This window comes from Natator depressus, chromosome 10 (assembly GCF_965152275.1).
Source record: "Natator depressus isolate rNatDep1 chromosome 10, rNatDep2.hap1, whole genome shotgun sequence".
NCBI lineage: Eukaryota > Metazoa > Chordata > Testudines > Cheloniidae > Natator > Natator depressus.
Window position 1 is genome coordinate 49,075,105 of NC_134243.1, and position 22,328 is coordinate 49,097,432.

Consider the following 22,328-nt stretch of genomic DNA (forward strand, 5'->3'; position numbering starts at 1 on the left):
TTCAACATTTTCCTGGTTAATTTTTAATTTTATATTTCATCCTGTATCCATACCTTCTCTCTTCCTTTAGTGTTCCACTGCTTGCCATTCTGTCTCTCTCTCTCTCCATTCTTTAACTACTAACCCATCTGTCACCTCCATTCTGCTCTTTTTTGTCAGATACGAAAGCTAACTGCTTTCTTTTCCTGTCAGAACAGTGAGAAGGCCTCTCGAGGAGCTCTCCAAGTTCTGTTCAAACAGCAGTGGTTGGTAAAACTTTGCAGTTCACCCTTGTGGTAGCACAACCATGAATTTGATTGTTTAAGTCTTGAAATAACTCACCCAATAATTGAGGGGGGGGGGGTTTAATGAGTGAGGGGTTGTAGTGTATTTAACCTCACACTGTGTATATTTAATTCCAGTCTTTCAAAGTTGGAGTTACTATCCAAAAGTCTTATTTTAGAGGTATGCTATTTCTATATGTTTGTGGTACCTTGATTTTATGGAAGCAAAGGTTATGACTTTTCACCCACATACCTTAGTGCACAAACATGAAATAGTTTTGTGTTGTGGGATACAATTTTAGATAGAGGCCATGATTCTCCAGTCATTTACATTTGGGTAAATTAGGAGTAAACGCCACTGAAGACACGTGCGTAATTTAGAGGAGAATCAGGAACATAGATTCTAAACTGTTGTGTTCTCTTCTGTACATGAAGACATATATTAAAGATTAACATTGTTCACATTTATTTATGTTCACATAAGATAAATAATATAATGTATATACATATATTTTGGTCAAGCTTCAGGATAGAACTCTTCTCTGAGCCAAAATTTGTGCATCATAACGAGTGTATTTATAATTGGATTTACTCTAGTTTAGAGTAAAGCTTTCCATCAGAGGGTAGACTTATGTGGTTTGAGTATATGTGCTGTCTAACTTAGCTTTAAAGCTGATTTGTCGGTGTGCATACAAAGTTTAGAACAACATCAGTAGTCAATAAACAACTGCTTTATGTGTGAGGAAAATACTCTGTTACCCTAACATAATTTTGGTAGCTTTATTGATACATACTTTTTTTTTAAATATGAGTAATAAAATCTGCCAATACAAAAACATCAAAAAATAAATTTAATTTTGCAAATTGGTAAATTTAAGTTATAGTTAGATGAACTTCTTGCTTGACACCAGAGCTTTCTGTGCTTGTCTCAGAGGCCTTGTGCAGAAATGGTGACAGTTGACAGCTGTTGTTCTACTAATAAGATTAAAGTAAAGAAATTAGTTGTGCTGACTTTAATCTGCCATTTAACACTGCAAACCACCTGGGGCCTGCTTCAGTGCTGACACTTCCAATTTTGAATAAAAAAATTCTATAACTGAACCTTAGTGAAGAACATGTCTAAATACATTCTAATCATAGCAGCCTATAGTTAACAAGCTTATATTATCAATTAAAAAAGCCCTCCTTATTGTGAAAAATTAATTTGACATGCATTTGCTTATGCCACACTTTCAAAGGCATTATTTGAATCTCGAACTTCAAATACTTTTCGGATGTAAGATTCATTTGGGAAATACAGAACCAGGATGTATTAGTTCAGATTAATTTATTCTTCATCTAAGACAGAGGATTCTTCATTTTAGATCTATCTAGAATGACGGTTCTTTTTTGGAATTACGAAATATGCCATCTACTCTGAACTGGTATTTCAGTAAGAGAACTACATAATTCTAAACATTTTGAAATAATTTATCAGGATGTAAAATTAATCTATTAACTTCAAATTTCAAGGGTTAGGAAAATATATTTTCATATTTAAATTAATCGATCTTTCCTTTAGAGCAGTAGGTGAAAGAGCTTTCCAAAAGTTGAGAACTAAAACCTGTCCTTTATATAGTGAAAATAAGCATTGCCAGATGTCCTTTATGTTTCTAATTGTAATAGCTTCATTAATATATGTTGACTTATCTTTGCTGAAAGAAAAATTAAGTCCTCTAGAGCAGTATTTCTCAACCTTTTTGATACCAGGGACCGGCTTGTTGCCTTCCTAAACTGTGTCAAGGAAATCTCAGGGACCAGTGCCAACCCATTGACTGGTCATTGAGAAACACTGTTCTAGAGCACAATTTTTCAGTACTATTGTAAGAATATGTTTTCATCCTTCATTTTGTTAAATGAAGGATATAAACCTCTTTTAAAAGCCAGATTAGGAAAAGAGAGCTTGGTTGTATATATATTTTTAGTTTTAAGCATCATAGATAAGAGGCATACTAGTTGAATTTTCCGCAGGAATTATCAGTGTAGATTGAAAAACAAGTGAATGACATTGCAGCTCAGAAAGCACGAATTTGGTATTGTATTTTATACTATTTGAACCACATTTCCGGTGAGTGCATTCCAGTCAGAGTGAATATATTAATTTATAACTAGACAATATAAACAATACACAAAATATTTTTATTAATATGGTTATATTCAGAATATTAACAAACAGGCATTATGATTATATGGATTTCCATGTCTAAACGAAGGGAATTATAATATCAACTATCATATAAATAAATTCTCCCAGAAATGTTCCTGATCCATTTTTAAATGTTGCAGCATGTTCTTTGTTCCAATCACAGTCTCAATACATAAGTTTTTACATTCTTCCATCCTTAGTGCCCCATTTGCTGTCACTTTCTTATCAGCCAAGGAAAACTAGATGACATTCCCTTTAGAGTCCAATAATGTTCATTTTCATTTGGAGGAGAAGAAATCGAACAACACAGAGGAACGACTTACTATAAATTCACTGTCTTCTGAGCATTCTCAGCCCTTACTGGTTTGGGAAACGTGGGAAAGAATTTGAAATTGATGTATATGATGCCTCTAAATTGTCAGCCTTTGGAGATGATCAGCTAGATGATCAGCTGCGACAGTGATGATCACAATATAAATAAATACCTAGGCAAGCTTCCTAAATGTTTGTGGTAAATAAATCTTATTCAGTAGGGGACTGCACAAAAACATATTGTTAAGACTCTGCTACAAAATGATGACCTTTGGCTTTCTCTCCATTAAATATTTTCCCACTCCATGCTCACCAGTTGCAAGAAAAAATAAAACTATAAAACAAAGATAAATTTATTTAATTAATTTACAGTTAGTAAAGTCAGATGGTGACTTTGACAGCTTCTCTATAAAAACTTATCAGTTGGCACTGACAAGCTATTCTAGAATGTGAATTTTACCAATGATCTCAAGTCTGGCTTGTCCATTGAGCCTGGTTAGCCTCCGTCACATTAGTGATTCCCATGTATTTAAAAATAGAAATAAAAACAATCTCTCTCTTTGCTTTCCTTTTGGAAAGCAACCAGAATTGTTTATTGACTTTATTTATTTATTTATTATATTTTATTGTAGAGTTGTGTTGTATGTGTGTTTTGTGTCTGTGTGCTTGTCTGTACGCAAATACATTTTTGAGGAAATGCTAAATCAAAGAAAATATTATTAAAAAATTTATTCTGAAAGTGATAAAATCTTTTAGTCCGGCTTATCTCATGTGGCAATGAGTTCCATAGCCTTGACCAGTTCCTGTGACAGTTCTGACTCCACATAAAGCATTCACTTTGCATAGGAATAAATAACTCCACAAGGTGCAACGTAGGGAAGAACCAGGCTTACTGTATATATTTTGAACTGTTATGGCCCATTTTGTTTATGACTTTTTTTGCTTTTCCAGTTTTTCAGAATTGGCGCTCTCCCTTTTGCTACTGCAAACCTACCATCTATTTCCCCTCTGATATGTACATATAGCTCCCATCATTGCTAATGTAGTTATGCACCCAAGTTTACAGTCCCCATGATGGGGATGCCAATGATTCACAGTTCCTGAAGAAGAGCTCTGTGTAAGTTCGAAAACTTGTCTCTCTCATCAGCAGAGATTGGTCCAGTAAAAGATATTACCTCACCTACCTTGTCTCTCTAAGGGCTTTAGAGCTCTGCAGCTTTCTTGCTCAGGGTTGTGAAAAAAAACCCTGAGCACAGCAAGTTTCAGCGCTGTAAAGCGCCAGTGTAGACAGTGCACCAGCGCTGGGAGCTACGCCCCTCGTGGAGGTGGGGTTTTTAGAGCGCTGGGCAAGCTCTCTCCCAGCTCTCTGCCACAACTACACAAGCCACATTAAAGCTCTGTCGCAGCAGCGCTTTAACGTTGCCAGTGTAGACTAGACCTGAATCCCAAAATCAACGGGAGATTCACCTGAGGCAAAAGACTGACATTTCACCTGTTAATTGTTCTTTTGTTCAGCACAGTTCACCTTCGTTTGCTGGGCCTGCAAGCCAGACCCTCTCTAAAGCTGATCCCAGTACAGTGTTATAAATTAACCAGCAGGAAATGCTAACATATCCTTCTGCTTGAATATTCTGCTACCAAACTGACCAGTGATCTTGTATACCTAGGTTACTTGCATGAGATAATGAATTCTGCCAGAAAAAACGTTAGTTTTTCAAATTGTGCAAAAATAAGTTTTACCTGATACTATACAGATGTTCCTTTTTTTCTTTTTCATTTACTATATTTCTAATATACCAATGATGTGTGTAAGAATGTAAAGGTGTGTATATGTGCACAGACATTTAATACCACATGTAACATAGGAGAGTTTGCTCTTTTAAACATTACAGCTTCCAAGGCAGGCAATTAGTTTTAAACCCAAGTTCTGGTTCTAAAGCAAATGCAGTGGTAACACACTATGGAATTTGGAATGTATATAGGTTCACTCAGAACTTCTGTGTCATGTAAATATTTATTTAACCTACCTAATGCTAATTTGTATTTTGTGTGGAACATGAGTATGAAAAATTAATTAAACTTACTGTCACTTTAGGTTGCCTGATGATACTCCTCACAGCCTAATATTTGATTTTATAGATTAGTATATTTAAGAAGAAAAGTATGTTGATATTTCATTTTTTATTTTAGGTCACTCTGCAGTGCCGTGAATGTTTACAACCTGACCTGCAGTAATTGCACAGAAAACTGCGCCTATGTTCTGTTTAGTAATAAGATCACTTTTTTAATGGATCTGTTGATGCATCAGTTAACGGTATGTAACATTTTTACCTTGAATTAGAAATGAAGGGTGTTTGCTTAGTGCTGGTATACTGAAATATTTGGTATATTAAAATACCAGAAAAATACGGGATTCAAAGTCAGATGTATGTCTACAATGGTATTGACATTGAAAATATTTTGTATGTACTAGGAAAGTTAAAACAAGAGTACCTAGCAAATTTTCATTGGTGCCCCATCACATCTACCACTGCACTCAGAATGTATACCAATACAAATCAAGGTGATGGACTACTGCTTTTTCATGTGTATTTGGTTACTGTGTATGTACTATAATTGTGTATAAGTTGAAAATTTCTGTTAACAAATTCTGCGAACACACACAAAATATATTTAAGAACTAAACAAAAAACACTTCAGATAGTCAGCCAATGTTTTGTCTTTAACTCTTCCAGCTTCAATTCCACTAATGATTACATTCAGTGAATAGTTATCTGAGCTTTATTTCTGCACAAGTTCAATTCAGGTATCTTTTAATATCTAACATATAAGTCTGCTCAATGTGTAGCCTTAATTTGGTTTGCAAACTAGTTAAACAGCAGGCCTATTTAACTGAGAAACTTTTAATTTTGCAATGTTTCATTTAATTTCAGATATCATTAAATATTTTATTTGAAAACTCATTTTTAATTCATAATGACCTGCTCATCATGAGATATTTCATCTAGAATTTCTACTTATAAATTGTGTGTATGTATTTTCATGAGCCAAGCGGTTTGTTAATTGAAAAATTATGTACATGCCTTAAATAATTTACATGACACTGTTAGAGTCAACAAGCCATAGGACTGTTAATGAACACTTAAAAAGCGACACTCAAAAGATCCTTGACAAACAAAGAAAACCTGAAGGCAGCCTTTAAATTCTACTCTGTGTAGTTGCCAGCTCATGGTTTTTCATCAAATCTCTCCAAAAGGATTCCAGATATTAGATTTTAATTATATTTAGTGAAAGTTGCATGTATAATGTTAGGACAGCCACAACATTGTTTTCTTTCTGCTGAATGAGCCAAAACACGGACTCCATGGTTAATTACACAAGACATTAAATACTTCAGCACTTTACAAGTGACAAGATCCATTATGATGCCAAAAACCTTCCCCTTCCTCATTTTAGTACTATGCCAAGACTACTATGCAAAAACTAACTTCCTCTTTTGTTGTAGAAATATACAAGGTATTTGTTACATAGAGACGAATGAAATTGCCAGTCACACATGGCCGTGTTCACTAAGAAAACTGTACTATTCTTAGAGCTACCCTCAATCCAGAACAGAACTTCATAGTATAATGCCAAATGCTGCCTTGAATTGCAGCAGAACTCCAGTTAGCACCAATTAAATCCCTTGAGCCACACTGAAACTCAACTTTCTGTTATTAATGTCTCTTGTGCAGATTTTGGGCAGTATATGGCCCTTAATTGGAATAACTTCCCAATGTAATGAAATATGTATTAAAATCATTCTTGAGTGATATACATGCAAGAGGTACAGTACATCTAGGGTATTACTCCCGAAAATGAAAAGCAGTATTTGTGGCACCTTAGAGACTAACAAATTTATTTGAGCATAAGCTTTCGTGAGCTACAGCTCACTTCATCGGATGCTGAGCTGTAGCTCACGAAAGCTTATGCTCAAATAAATTTGTTAGTCTCTAAGGTGCCACAAGTACTCCTTTTCTTTTTGCAAATACAGACTAACACGGCTGCTACTCTGAAACCTGTCATTATGCAAGACTCCTGAAAATAAATACTACTTTTCTTACTTCTGCATTCTTGAAAGAAATGAAGTCTGATCGCACCTAGGATTTTGCTTCTTAATTCAAGGAAATTAACATCTTGGTGGGAAATATTTCATTTTATTTTATTTTAATTGACAGATGACTTGTCAAGATACCTGTCTTATTTTAATTGAAAAATACCTGTCCTTTTTAGTGCTTTTGGGCCGAGTCCAAAATCAATTGATGTCTTTCCATTAACTTCATTTGCCTTTGGATCTAGCCCTATGTACCCATTGCTGCACACACTTACTCATGCAAATAGTTTGACTAACTCCAGCATTTCTTATGTGATAAGCTCTTTGGGGCAGGAGCTGCCTTTATCTACATCTGAACATCACCAGTCGTATTGTTGTCACTTAACAAATAAAAAATAATATCACAGATAATTCTTGAGTGCATCAAGTTTGCAGGTCTCTAGCCCTATAGATGAAGAGAAGATTAGGGAAGAAATAGGTTCAGTGCTGGATCATACTCATATTCACTGAATGCAAATATAGAAAAATAGTTTAAGTATCTAAATATATTCCATTGCATAAATTATTTTTATAATTTATTTACACGTTCCCAGTATTTACATATAAATTCCGTCCAAATTATATGTATTTGTGATTTTGTTTCTACTTCTTCATAATCCAGTCATTACATTTTGATGAAGAAGAGATTTACATCAGTGTAACAGATGCTAAAATTCAGAGCTATAAAAAAATCATAACTTTTATTGGTGCTCAAATGTTCCTTTTCCTTACAGAAAAAATGTTTTTTTCTTCTTGCAGCAAATACTGTTATTGTAAGAGTTATGTAAAAAAGCCATCCTAGCCTTTTTCTTTAGTAGAAACATGGTCGACCTGGTATAAAACATAGGAAATAGACAACTAACCTTAAAAGTTTTGTAAATAAGAAGCAAAACATTGACTTAGCGTTTCTTGCTTTCTAGAGTGTACATTTCAGTACGTTCCTTGTTAAAACATCACTTGTATGTTTATTGTGTATAAGAAAAAATAGTAGGAAATCCGTTGTAAGTCACCCCTTCTTAGTCTACATCTCTTTATTGAACCAGCTATGTCATCTAGTGGTCATTCAAGGCCTAATCCAGTGCCCGTTAAAGTCACTGAGGGGATGTCTAACTGGAGTTAGACATCTGCGGCTAGCCCATGCCAACTGACTCAGGCTCGCGGGGCTCAGGCTAAGGGGCTGATTAACTGTGTTTGGGGGACCCTCCCCTCTCACAGGGTTCTAGAGCCTGGGCTTCAGCCCGAACCTGAACATCTATACTGCAGTTAAACAGACTCTTAACCTGAGCTCTGTGAGCCCAAGTCAGTTAACACAGGGCAGCCACAGGTTTTTAATTGCAGTGTAGACATACCTGGAGAATCTTTCTATTGATTTCTCTGCATGTTGGATCAGACCATGCTATTTACATGCATGCACATCTTGAAGCTGCATAACTTGAATTAGATTATACAAAGTTGCCAGGTCAGCTCTTCCTTGTTTCTGAGTCCTGTAGATGGATTTTAATCACCCTGATATCTGCTGGGAGGGCAATACAGCGGTGCACAGGCAATCCAGGAAGTTTTTGGAAAATGTAGGGGACAATTTCCTGGTGCAAGTGCTGGAGGAACCAACTAGGGGCAGAGCTCTTCTTGACCTGCTGCTCACAAACCGGGAAGAATTAGTAGGGGAAGCAAAAGTGGATGGGAACCTGGGAGGCAGTGATCATGAAATGGTCGAGTTCAGGATCCTAACACAAGGAAGAAAGGAGAGCAGCAGAATACGGACCCTGGACTTCAGAAAAGCAGACTTTGACTCCCTCAGGGAACTGATGGGTAAGATCCCCTGGGAGAATAACATGAGGGGGAAAGGAGTCCAGGAGAGCTGGATGTATTTTAAAGAATCTTTATTGAGGTTACAGGGACAAACCATCCCAATGTGTGGAAAGAATAGTAAATATGGCAGGTGACCAGCTTGGCTTAACAGTGAAATCCTTGCTGCTCTTAAATACAAAAAAAAAAGAAGCTTACAAGAAGTGGAAGATTGGACAAATGACCAGGGAAGAGTATAAAAATATTGCTCGGGCTTGCAGGAGTGAAATCAGGAAGGCCAAATCACACCTGGAGTTGCAGCTAGCAAGAGATGTTAAGAGTAACAAGAAGGGTTTCTTCAGGTATGTTAACAACAAGAAGAAAGTCAAGGAAAGTGTGGGCCCCTTACTGAATGAGGGAGGCAACCTCGTGACAGAGGATGTGGAAAAAGCTAATGTACTCAGTGCTTTTTTTGCCTCTGTCTTCACGAACAAGGTCAGCTCCCAGACTACTGCACTGGGCAGCACAGCATGGGGAGGAGATGACCAGCGCTCTGTGGAGAAAGAAGTGGTTCGGGACTATTTAGAAAAGCTGGACGAGCACAAGTCCATGGGGCCGGATGCGTTGCATCCGAGAGTGCTAAAGGAGTTGGCAGATGTGATTGCAGAGCCATTGGCCATTATCTTTGAAAACTCATGGCGATCGGGGGAGGTCCCAGATAACTGGAAAAAGGCTAATGTAGTGCCCATCTTTAAAAAAGGGAAGAAGGAGGATCCAGGGAACTACAAGCCAGTCAGCCTCACCTCAGTCCCTGGAAAAATCATGGAGCAGGTCCTCAAGGAATCAATTCTGAAGCACTTAGAGGAGAGGAAAGTGATCAGGAACAGTCAGCATGGATTCACCAAGGGCAAGTCACGCCTGACTAATCTAATTGCCTTCTATGACGAGATAACTGGCTCTGTGGATGAAGGGAAAGCAGTGGACATGTTTTTCCTTGACTTTAGCAAAGCTTTTGACACGGTCTCCCACAGTATTCTTGCCAGCAAGTTAAAGAAGTATGGGCTGGATGAATGGACTATAAGGTGGATAGAAAGCTGGCTAGATTGTCGGGCTCAACGGGTAGTGATCAATGGCTCCATGTCTAGTTGGCAGCCGGTATCAAGTGGAGTGCCCCAGGGGTCAGTCCTGGGGCTGGTTTTGTTCAATATCTTCATAAATGATCTGGAGGATGGTGTGGATTGCACCCTCAGCAAGTTTGCAGATGACACTAAACTGGGAGGAGTGGTAGATACGCTGGAGGGTAGGGATAGGATACAGAGGGACCTAGACAAATTGGATGATTGGGCCAAAAGAAATCTGATGAGATTCAACAAGGACAAGTGCAGAGTCCTGCACTTAGGACAGAAGAATCCCATGCACCGCTACAGACTAGGGACCAAATGGCTCGGCAGCAGTTCTGCAGAAAAGGACCTAGGGGTTACAGTGGACGAGAAGTTGGATATGAGTCAACAGTGTGCCCTTGCTGCCAAGAAGGCCAATGGCATTTTGAGATGTATAAGTAGGGGCATTGCCAGCAGATCAAGCGACGTGATCGTTCCCCTCTATTCGACATTGGTGAGGCCTCATCTGGAGTACTGTGTCCAGTTTTGGGCCCCACACTACAAGAAGGATGTGGAAAAATTGGAAAGAGTCCAGCGGAGGGCAACAAAAATGATTAGGGGACTGGAACACATGACTTATGAAGAGAGACCGAGGGAACTGGGGATGTTTAGTCTTCAGAAGAGAAGAATGAGGGGGGATTTGATAGCTGCTTTCAACTACCTGAAAGGGGGTTCCAAAGAGGGTGGCTCTAGACTGTTCTCAGTGGTAGCAGATGACAGAACAAGGAGTAATGGCCTCAAGTTGCAGTGGGGGAGATTTAGGTTGGATATTAGGAAAAACTTATTCACTAAGAGGGTGGTGAAACACTGGAATGCGTTACCTAGGGAGGTGGTGGAATCTCCTTCCCTGGAAGTTTTTAAGGTCAGGCTTGACAAAGCCCTGGCTGGGATGATTTAGTTGGGGATCAGTCCTGCTTTGAGCAGGGGGTGTGACTAGATGACCTCCTGAGTTCCCTTCCAACCCTGATATTCTATTATTCTTTGATTGTAAGTATATAGTGGAAACCTTTCTAGATATATATTTTAGAACAGTGGTTCTCAAAGCCAGTCCGTCGCTTGTTCAGGAAAAGCCCCCTGGCGGGCCGGGCCGGTTTGTTTACCTGCCGTGTCTGCAGGTTTGGCCAATTGCGGCTCCCACTGGCTGCGGTTCGCCTCTCCAGGCCAGTGGGGGCTTCAGGAAGGGCGGCCAGCACGTCCCTTGGTCCGCGCTGCTTTCTGCAGCCCCCATTGGCCTGGAGCAGCGAACCACAGCCAGTGGGAGCAGCGATCAGCCGAACCTGCGGACGTGGCAGGTAAACAAACCAGCCTGGCCCCCCAGGGGGCTTTCCTTGAACAAGTGGCAGACCGGCTTTGAGAAACACTGTTTTAGAAGGCTTGACACTGAGAAGAATGAGTCTATATGTTTGAACTGTAAGCTTGGATTGATTTTTATTGTAGTTCAACAGATATCTGTCAAAGCAAATTAGAACTGTCATGTAATTTTCTACAAAGATATCTCTTCCACTCCTAGAAAAAGCCATTTGTATAAAGCATGTACTTCTCTATACAGTAAAACCTCAGAGTTGCAAACACCTCAGGAATGGAGGTTGTTTGTAACTCTGAAATGTTCCTCACTCTGAACAAAATGTTACTGTTGTTCTTTCAAAAGTTTAAAAACTGAACATTGACTTAATACAGCTCTGAAACTTTATAATGCAGAAGAAAAATGATGCTTTTAAGCATCTTAATTTAAATGAAACAAGAACAGAAATAGTTTTCGTACGTTGTCAAATCTTTTTTTAAACTTTCCCTTTATTTTTTTAGTAGTTTATCTTTAACACAATACTGTACTGTACTGTATGTGCCTTTTTTGGTCTTTACTGCTGCCTGATTGCGTACTTCCGGTTCCAAATGAGGAGTGTGGTTGACCAGTCAGTTCGTAACTCTGATGTTCGTAACTCTGAGGTTCTACTGTACATAAATTTATAAATAAAAATCATGTATCTATTCCGTAGGAAATATTCCTAGGTTGGTTTTTCATCTGCTATATTACAAATACCTGGCCTTTTATGCTATAAAAATAACCTGTAAAAGCATGAGAGTTTATTTTCTAACTATATGTTCTCAGCTACATCAAAGAGAAGTTTCCAAAAGCTTTTCAAAATAACAAGCTGGACACGACGGCCCAGGCTAGTAAACAATCTGAAGCTGACCTAGGTGCTTATGTTCATTCAGACCTTTCCCTCCGGGATACGCCCTACATTTAGTTCAACTGCATATTCATTAAGAATTAGTGCCCAATGCATTCATGTTGTTATAATTTTTGGTGGGCATAAGCATCCAAAATTAGATTATTTTTTTCTTTCCTTTCAAAGGACATACTAAATACCAGGGAATTATAAATAGCTGACTCACAAGAGAGACAATTACTGCCAATCATTTCATTTATTGATATGTAGGGCCCTACCAAATTCACAGTCCATTTTGGTCAATTTCACGGTCATAGGATTTTTAAAATCATAAATTTCATGATTTTAGATATTTCAATCTGAAATTCCATTATGGTGTAATTGTAGGGGACCTCACCCAACAAGGAGTTGTGGAGGGGTTGCAAGGTTATTGTGGGGGGGTTGCTGTACTGCTATCCTTACTTTTGCACTGCTGTTGGCGGAGGCGCTGCCTTCAGAGCTGGGAAGCTGGAGAGCGGCGGCTGCTGGCCAGGAGCCCAGCTCTGAAGACAGAGCCGCCGCTAGCAGCAATACAGAAGTAAGGGGGGCATGGTATGGTATTGCTATCCTTTCTTCTGTGCTGCTGCCTGCAGAGCGGGGCCCTCAGTCAGCAGCCGCCACTCGCTGGCCGCCCATCTCTGAACACAGCAGCGCAGAAGTAAGGGTGGCACGGTATGGTATTGCCACCCTTACTTCTGCACTGCTGCTGGCAGGGCGCTGCCTTCAGAGCTCGGCGCCCAGCCAACAGCCACTGCTCTCTAGCTCCCAAGTTCTGAAGACAACACAGAAGTAAGGGGGGCAATACCACGACCCTCCTAAAATAACCTTGTGACCTCCCATCATTGCCATCATAAAACAAGAATACATATTGTGACGTTTGGAAAAACAATGCAGGACCTTTCATCCTGATCTGACTGGTGTAAATCTGAAGGTTTTGTCAGATAGACAAATTCTTGCTAATTGCTTTGTAAAAATAAATAGAAAATGCAAAATCTTTTAAACTATTTTGCTACCATATCAGATAAACTCTTAATATTTGGGTTTTTTAAAAATGTTTGCTGTTCATACAACATACAGTATTAAGATTTTTGTCCTGCTTTTAATGTACTGGAGTTTGCACACAAGATTATCATCTCTCAGGCCTGAATTTGAATATGGAACCTTGGTCTGAATTTACAGCTGCTTTCCATGACAGAAACCCCATGGGAGGCCAGTGACTGTACTGTCAACTGCCCATCCTGGAAATGGACATCTCCTTCAATGCAAAGGGATGTAGATTGTACCCTTCTGTTCCTGCAGTGATGAATCAAACCCATAGTGTATGAGCCAGAAAAATCAGTAATTTTTTTATATACAATCTGAGATCCTGGTGGGAAACAGACTAGCTTTTCTTCTAGCACACCCTACAAAAATAATGGAACTTTAGTTGCATTCTTAACTCTGAGGTGATGGCTGCCATTCCATAATAAATGTGTATATGACTCTATTGTTCTAGCACTGCCAACTTTCTCTCCCCACGTCAAATTTTCCAGAGGTGGCTGCTATTTGTATTTCTAGGTGAAATTTCAAAAATTCATAATCTTGTGTTATTGTACAAGTTGATTTTTCCAGGTAATCTTCAAATGTTTGGGCCCTCAAAATTCTGTATAAAGCATCCTTTGACAGCACAAAAACTGTACGAAATGAACTGGTGGAAATGTTCATGAAAATGATTCTACCTGTTTAACCCAGCCCTCTGTATAATGTACTAAAAATTAATCTCTCCATATAGATGCACAGAAAACTACTAAAACAAAACAACTTGTTAATTACAGTTTATGCTTTTAAATCCAGTACTTACAGCTATATTCACACGATAGACAAATGGCCTGTAAAATGTTATTCATGTAGTACACTACATTTATCTGGGGCGAATTAAATCTGGTTGTCCAGTTACATGGGGCACTTCCCAGGGGACTGTTTTTTTCCCTTCGTGTAATTCATTGGGAAGGACTGCCTTGGTGTGGTAATGCTGCTTAAACAGCACAGTCCATCCCACGGAATGTGCTGCTGTCTCAACTCCCTATGTCACGGATTTTGTGACGCTGCTATGCTTTGCAGAAACTGAGGCCACTGCACAGTTTTTAATCGCATCCCTGTCTCTTAAGAGTTTACAATCTCCACGTTGATAACTACAAGGATTGTAAGCCGACAAGTATAGGAGCTCCTCAGCTGTTTTAGTCCATGCAGCGTTTGCAATGTCCATGATGTTCAGCCTCCACAGGGTCGCTCACTTTTGGGCACTTACAGGAGCTGTGAAGAGGAAGCGCTTATAAGAGGTACATGGAGGAGACTGAAGGTAGTAGGAGGAGCTGTCAACAAGATCATTTGCAACATGCACTGTAGGGGAAGTGCAGAGCTCCTGCGCTCCAAGGTAACTAAAGTAGCTGCAGAGCTTCTTATCTCCAAAGCATCATCCAAGTTCAAGAGGTGCTTTAAAAAACTGCTCCCTTTCTGACTTCACCTCCAGTTGCAGGGTTGAGGATCATCACCCAAAAGAAGCAGACATAGGGGAAACCCACTTAATTGGGATATCAGGCCATCCTGATCAAGCAGTTTCTGACATAATAGAAGGCATGCTTCAGTGTTGGCATGTAAAAAGCATCTGACACCACAAGCATCTTTTATTTCTTTGCAATCCTGTAACTAAAAAAAATGGTTTGAATCCATTTTTATATTTTATTGTGCAACTTATGAATCAGTTTGCTTTTGAAAGGAGACCTTCTTTGTCACATTTCAGCCTACAATGAAAGTTTAGAGCCAAATTGAAAACCCTTATGAAAACTAGGTTTAGAGTAGAAATGCTGGCACAGCATATCCTGCTGTGGGCTGAATGGCACTGCTGTAATATTCTGGTTAAATTGGTAGCCCTTGTTCTTCTTTGGAGAGGGAGTGTATTTTTATGTTTCTGCCTAAAGGTTGAACGATTGGAAATGCCAGAAGCTAAAGAGCTCTGTTTATTCCTTGGCCAGGTACAGTCAGACAGCTGTAATGCAAGCTTTCTCTATATCCACCCTGCTATTGACCCCAGCTGTGACCTGCACAGACCACCCACCTTAGGGGTTAGCATTAGCTCAATTTTCATTGCTTAATTGTTCAATTCATATAGGGAGCCACTAGTATTTACTGCAAATACTATGAAAAACTGCACATTTTCCAAAATATTTCTGTTCAGGCAAGCCCGGTGGCTTTATGTCTGCAGAAAGCACAGCAACATGACTGATTGGGCGATACAAACACAAGTGACTAAGTGAGCAGAGATAACATCACAAGGTGTGCAACACCCCTTAATACAGAAACCCTGAGGGCAAGTTGCTTAGAAACCATTTGTATGAGTAAATCCAGTCACAAAATATCTCCGTATTTAGATTATCTTATGATTACTTAGAATAGGTCTGTTTTGGGATCTGTGGGCTTCTAACTTTTATAAGAGTGATTAAAAACCACAAGTTTTCAGGGACAGATCCTTGTCTGATGTAAATTGAAAGTCAGTGGAGCTATGACATTTTATATCAGATGAGGATCTGCCCCTCAGGCTCCTAAAAGCTTTACTTCCAATTGAAATCTTATTGAATGAACCTGGACTATAACACAAAGAAATTAAAGTTTGAAATATAACACTGAACATTTTTCATTCGGGAACTGTTCCGGGTGGTCTATTGAGTAGACATTTGTTTTAAATTGTTATGTCTTAATGCATATACTTTAAAATGTCAGTAATTAGTATTTCATTCCATTTTATACAGCAAAATGTAATGCATTGAGATAGATATAAAATATAGTCAGTCTGCAAGGGAATATTTAAAATAATGTAAAATTCCATCTGATTCATTAGTCATGAAGTTCTGTCTAGCTCGATCAATGCTGCAGAGATTGCAGAGTAATGAATGCTGTCCCCTACCCAGCCTAAAATCACAGTTCCTCGATCTGACAAAATCTGGATGTAAGGCCCAGAATTAGTCTTTTGTAAATCCAGACCTGTGTTTCTCTGCTCCCTTTTAGAGCTAAGGGCTTGTATGGAGTTATTCAGGAACAGCTAACCTAAGGGGGCAAGCTAAACAGGAACAAGCCACTCTAATTCCAAAATGAGTGTTCACACATGGAATTATTCCATAATAGCTGCTTCTGAATAACTCAACTTGTAGACAAGCTCTCAGTGGAGGAAAAGCAATCAACATTAAGATGACATCTCTATCAGAAATAATTCTACAGGCAACAGAAGCAACTCAAAAGAAATGGTAAAATTTGGGGTGTGTCTGTGAACATTTTATATGTACTTTCTTTAGACATCTCATGCTAATGCCTGTTGAGTGCATATTAAATTATCTAAAGATAACATTCAAAGTAACATACAATGGATTGTATACTGAAGTGCATTCTTGATTTGAAATTCCAAATGATAAAAACCAATATGTAGTGCTGAGAAAGAAACAGCCAATCCAAAGCAGAAGGGTCTGCTCTTACACCAATTGAGGTTGGTGAGAGTTTTATTGTTGCATTCAATTAGAGCAAGATTGGGCACAAGATCTTTCACTTTGATGCTCAGTGGAAACTCTTATTTCTTTCTTCTGTTGGACGCATACAAAAAAAGTCAAAATGTTTGTTTGTTTGTTTTTTATAGAAGTGTTGAAGTACAAATGTAGTTGTGGTGTAATGAGTCACTGAGAACCAGATTCTCAGCTGCATTCAATGCATGCTAAGTGCTTTGCTGGATCAGAGCCAGAGTGCTCAGCACCTTGCTGGATTACGTTCTAAATGGAGGGCACAGCTGAGGAGGCTATGCCAGCAAGGGATTTCCCCAACACATGGGAAATTCTCAGTTGAACAGTTAAGCTGGCTTCAGGCTGCCAGAACAGTGCAAGTGGATTGCATCAGTGCCTAGAATGTGGCCCTAGGAGTCTTCCTGTGTAAAGGCTGTTTTAAAAATGAGTAAAGAATTCAGGATTTGGTCTAGTGTTTGCAATAATGCTGTTTTCCAATAACATTGTTGAAACTGCACTATGACATTGGATAAGTTGTTCTTTCTTTCTTTCTTTCTTTCTTTGTTTCATCGTCAATCACTTAAAAATGCTTTATACCAATTACCAGACCAATCCTTTTTAAATATGTTACGGCAGTGGTGGGCAACCTGCGGCCCGCATGCAGCCCATCAGGGTAATCTGATTACGGGCCGCAAAACATTTTGCTGACTTTGACCGTCCGCAGGCACAGCCCCTGACTGTTCCCAGTGGCTGTGGTTCACCATTCCCACCCAATGGGAGCTGCGGGAAGCAGCAGGCCACAGGGGCATGGTGGCTGTCGCTTACCACGGCTCCCATTGGCCAGGAACGGCGAACTGCGACTACTGGGAGTTGCAGGGGGCCGTGCCTGCGGACGGTCAACATCAGCAAAATGTCTCGCAATCTGCAATCAGATTACCCTGATCGGCTGCATGCAGACAGCGAGCCGCAGGTTGCCCACCACTGAGTTAGGGTTATATATATATATTCTTTTGATATTATTAAATGATTGATATATAGATAGATATAGATAGATATAGATATATAATTTAAACATTTAATAATATCAAAAGAATACTGTATTTGAATATTATAAATGAAATATTTGAAAGTTTACAAATTCATAGATAATGTTTGACAAGAGATATATATATATATAATTTAAACATTTAATAATATCAAAAGAATACTGTATTTGAATATTATAAATGAAATATTTGAAAGTTTACAAATTCATAGATAATGTTTGACACACATCATTAACTCCACACTTGAATCTCCATATATAGACAGCATAAAAAATTAAATCTGAAACCCATAAAATAACCCTTCCATAATTTTAATTATCCACATCCACAATCTATATAATTATCAACAAGCAACCTTAACACATTAACTCATATACACATATTCCATATATAAATTGTAAAAATCAACCAAATCTTGCAATTATTAATAATATAATTATTATAGAAAACACCAGTGAAAATAGATAGCACATTAATATAAAATCTTTGACTTGTGTAACTAAGTGCCATGCATTTAGAAAATACAATAGCTTAGACGTATAACACTGTAAGAAAACACAAGATCAGTCTGGCTTAAATGCTGTTCATTATAGCAAATGAAAGACTACTAATACAAAATATTAGTACTAAATAATCTTTTTAAGAAAAAGGTTGCACATCATTTTATATCTTAATTGCACGAGCAATGGAGAGTATATCTTAGTAATTTTAACCCTTGGTGTTCATAGTGCAAGGGTGCCATATTTAAACTAGTATACACATTTTAAAATGCAGTCCATCTGTTTCAGTAGAGAATTTATTCATTTATTTAGTAGAGAATCAAACCCATTAGGCATGAATTATTTTAGTCAGTGTCGATTACTGGAGCAACATAGTATTTTTTCAGTCAAACTTGAATTAGCTGAAGAGTTCTCACTGGCTGACTTGGCTCATCACCAGGAACCAGACTATTACAATGAGTTTTAAGTACCAACACAAGACTCAGAGCTAATGAATAATAAAGAAATGTGCATGTTGTTCTTTGTCACTAAGTGTTACCAAATCCCCCCAGATACCTATACAGGGCTAAACTATGGAGCAACAGCATTTTATGAATCCACCAGCATATTTTAATTCTATAGGATTTTAAAATTGAATGAAAGAAAACTTCAGACAGTATTGATCATTAATTACAGGGTGGAAAAAGATCAAGTTCTCTGTCATTAAATTGCTTCTACAGAACCACAGCACTGTGCAGACATCAGCACCATTAAAAGCAGTGAGTCCAGCTAGGAGCCATGTTTCTTGATGCATGTACACAAAGTGACAAGATTCTGTCTGTAAAGCTGGCACATCATTCATATTCCCTTCACTACTTGTTTTTTCTGTCACCAGATCCTGGAACTTCCAGTGCTCATAATGGGGCAAATCTTCAGCTGGTATAAACTATCATAGCCTCATTGACTTCAGTGAAGCTGTGACAGTTTACATTAGCTAAGAAGTTGCTCCCAGTTCTGTAGCTATATATAGATATATATTATAGCCTTCATATTTTACATGTAGTAAATCTGTCCAGGTATTACTACCATCTTTAGAGTAAGATGCTTCCAGCTGCTGATTTACTCCCTAGCAAAAATAAGCTTTCACAGCTGTGACTCGGGAGAGTCTACAGCTTTCAAAGCAGCACCACATGTTATGTTTCTCAGATGACATCATGGTTGTTGGCTTCTGTTACAATCAACAGAAGGTATTCTTCATTGAGGAATTTAGGCCTCATCCAGGTGGCCTAGAGGGTGAAGAACTTAATTTGCCCTTCACCAAGACAAAGATAATACCTTGGCTAAAATGGAGGAGACGAGATTCAGCCAAGATTTCTGGGTTTGACTGAACCAAATAATAAGCCCCAGATGGAGCTACCACACTATCAGTTGCATTAGAGACATTTTCCTTGTTGTTCATTGTGGTTGTCATTAGCTCCTCTTGTAAAACCATTAGCCCGTTTCCTCCCTTTCTGACATTCCAACATGTCGTGTTAATATGACCTTGAATTGACCCTTCTCATAAGTGACTGTTAGGATATATTTCCTAATCTTTATCAATGGAAATTGTTACAATGACTCACAGAGGCCAGGATTTCTTTTCCCATTATCTTTTGATTCTTAAATATTATCAGGAAGCTTCTTGGCCCATTCTAGGCTTTGGAAGTCTGAACAGATTTCCAAACAGATCATTTTCTTTCAATCATTTCAATGCCACAATCCCTTTGCCTTTTTCCTGAACTCTGATTTGATGCGCTTGGCCTTTGAGATGCTTGCTTCTACACGTTAATTCAAAAATTACACAGGAAGTATCTTTACTTTCTGATGGTGATGTAGGTTTTTACCAAAAGCCTGTCCATGGTAGCTACAGGTTTATCCGTACTTAAAATGACGATTCATGTGAATAATGACACAATCCAAGCAGTGATACAGACATGTCTGTATATTTTTCTGGGTCTATTGAGTAGAATGGAGAAATCTTCATTCATTTTAGTTTCTTACTTCCATAGTGACAGCCCTCTACCCACAGCATCAGCATCATCCCCAGAAAAGCATTTTGAGGGTATTCAAAGAAGAGATGAGCATTAAGTGTCAAGATTGGCACCAGGATTACAGGCAAAAGAGGCAGATATGAATCAAGGAAGGAGATACAGATGTATCTGAGAATGTTTCTCTTGCCTAAGAAGAGCACTTCTCTCTCTGATATGTTTAGCTTATTTGTGTATTCAATTTTGTGAGTCATTCATCTGGCATTGGCAGTTTCCCTTCATCTAATCTGAAGAATGCAGATAATGCTAGAAAGTTTAGAAGCTATTTTACACTAGCTTCAGTATAGCCTCTAAGAGCAGCTTGTGTGTAGGACTGAGTTATTCTTAGACTTTCCATTAGCCATTCATTTATTAGGAGAAACAAATTCTCTAGAGAACTCTCTTTCAACTCTGTGAAGTGGGACCAATATGAGTGGTGTAACTCAACGATGGGCATGCTTGCTAGGGCCAGCCGAAGATTAATCTACTTGCATTGAGATCAACAGCAAATGGTACTGGTTTTGTGCTAAGCTAGGCAGAAGCTAGAGAGCACTATTGGATTCCTTCTTGCTGACTGGAAAATTTATTTCCTCATCCACAAGGTACTTTTCAGTTGAGACAAGAATGAGGCCACCCGTGGCTCTGGCTTGTGTTGCCTACATCTGCTGCTCAGATCTTCTAATATCCTTTTCCAAAGGGTTAGGTAGTGCAGCCTCCTGATTCTAATTTTTTTTCCTGACACTGGTTTCTGAGTTCCATCCTTATCAATAACATTTTCATCTGTTTTTTTCTTTAGGCTCCAAAGTTCTTCTGGGACAACAATTTCACAAAAAAACAAATATTTAGGGTGCACTCAGTTTTTACATTAAAATAGAGTCTTTCAATCATTTCTGGTGCCTCTTTGTTACTCCTGGAGAAAAGTCCATAGCAGATTTGATCTTGATGTTTGATCATTCACATAGATTACTAAGTATGTTGCATTTTCTATCAAAAGGCTCGCTTGTATGTACCATATAAGAAAGACTCAAGTCATTCTCTATTAGCCATCCCCCATCGATTTTGTTAAATATACACTCATCACTATTGTCATAGCATTCTTCTTTCTGGGCAAGGAGAGGTGGGTGGCATTATCACTGTAGAATATCAATACTTTTGCAAAGTCAGGCAGATGGATCATCAGAGTAGCAAAAGGTACAGTTTCCACAAAGGAGCACTGGTGATGCCTCTGTAACATTCCAAGCTTCATGCAGCCTGAGAAGCAAAAGATCAGACCCAAAGATTTAATTTGGGTCTTTCACATGATAAAACAAGGTACTAATCGAGGAGTCAGTGAGCCATCCAATTAGTTTGTTTACCTTATAATTTATCAGTTATATTGAAAATATTTTTGTTTTTGCCAGTGAATCATCATAAGACCTTATCTATACATAATAATTAATAATAATATGTTTATATAGTTAGTTAAGTACTCCCTTTCTATAAGGTTTCTCTTTTAAGTTCATATACACTGAATTCTATTTAGGAATTCCTTCATTTTTATCCATTAGGACACATTCTACGCATGCATTTTGCACGCATTATAATTGTTAGAGGTTTCAAATGGCATTCACTGGAAATGGAAGATGGAGAAATGTAATCTTATAGCAATCTGCCTAATAAAGGATGCAGTATTGCATTTTAATGTTCATCAATAATGCTGGAATATTGTTTCCTCTGATATTATTTATGGTTCTAATGCATATTTGTGTATTCCATCGGGCTTTTATGATTGTTTCACTGCATGCATTAATTAAAAATATATTTTTAGGAGAACGACAATAGTCTCTTTAGTTGAATTTCACATATTTTATGGAAATGTGTTTATTGTATCTCTTTATGCAGGTTTGTGTTCCAGATGAATATAATGCAATATTAGGAAGAAGTGCAAATAAGCAAGTATTTGAAGGCTTAACAACTGGACTTCTCAGAATCATTGCTGTGGTCTTTAGGTGTCTGATTTCCAGTCTACCAGATGTAAACAATCAGCCCACTGCACCCAAAATAATACAAGAAGTGAAAAACAAGCCCTCAAAAGTTGAGGCCTTTAACACCAGGGTTCAGGACCTGATCAGGTAAGAACTGATGAAATATCTTTAAACTTTGTTTTTATTTTAGTAAAAGGAAATTGCAGAAA

At 38.3% G+C, this 22,328-nt stretch overlaps 1 protein-coding gene across 4 annotated transcripts in view; it reads left to right on the plus strand.

Moving 5' to 3' along the window:
• The window catches only part of SCAPER (S-phase cyclin A associated protein in the ER), a 358,776-nt gene that overhangs the window by 269,572 nt on the left and 66,876 nt on the right, over window positions 1–22,328 (plus strand). For all 4 annotated transcript variants that reach the window (XM_074966056.1, XM_074966057.1, XM_074966059.1 and 1 more), the window contains exons 26-27: window positions 4,951–5,074; window positions 22,037–22,266. In XM_074966056.1, the coding sequence (XP_074822157.1) occupies window positions 4,951–5,074; window positions 22,037–22,266 (354 nt within the window). The remainder of the gene's footprint in view (window positions 1–4,950; window positions 5,075–22,036; window positions 22,267–22,328) is intronic.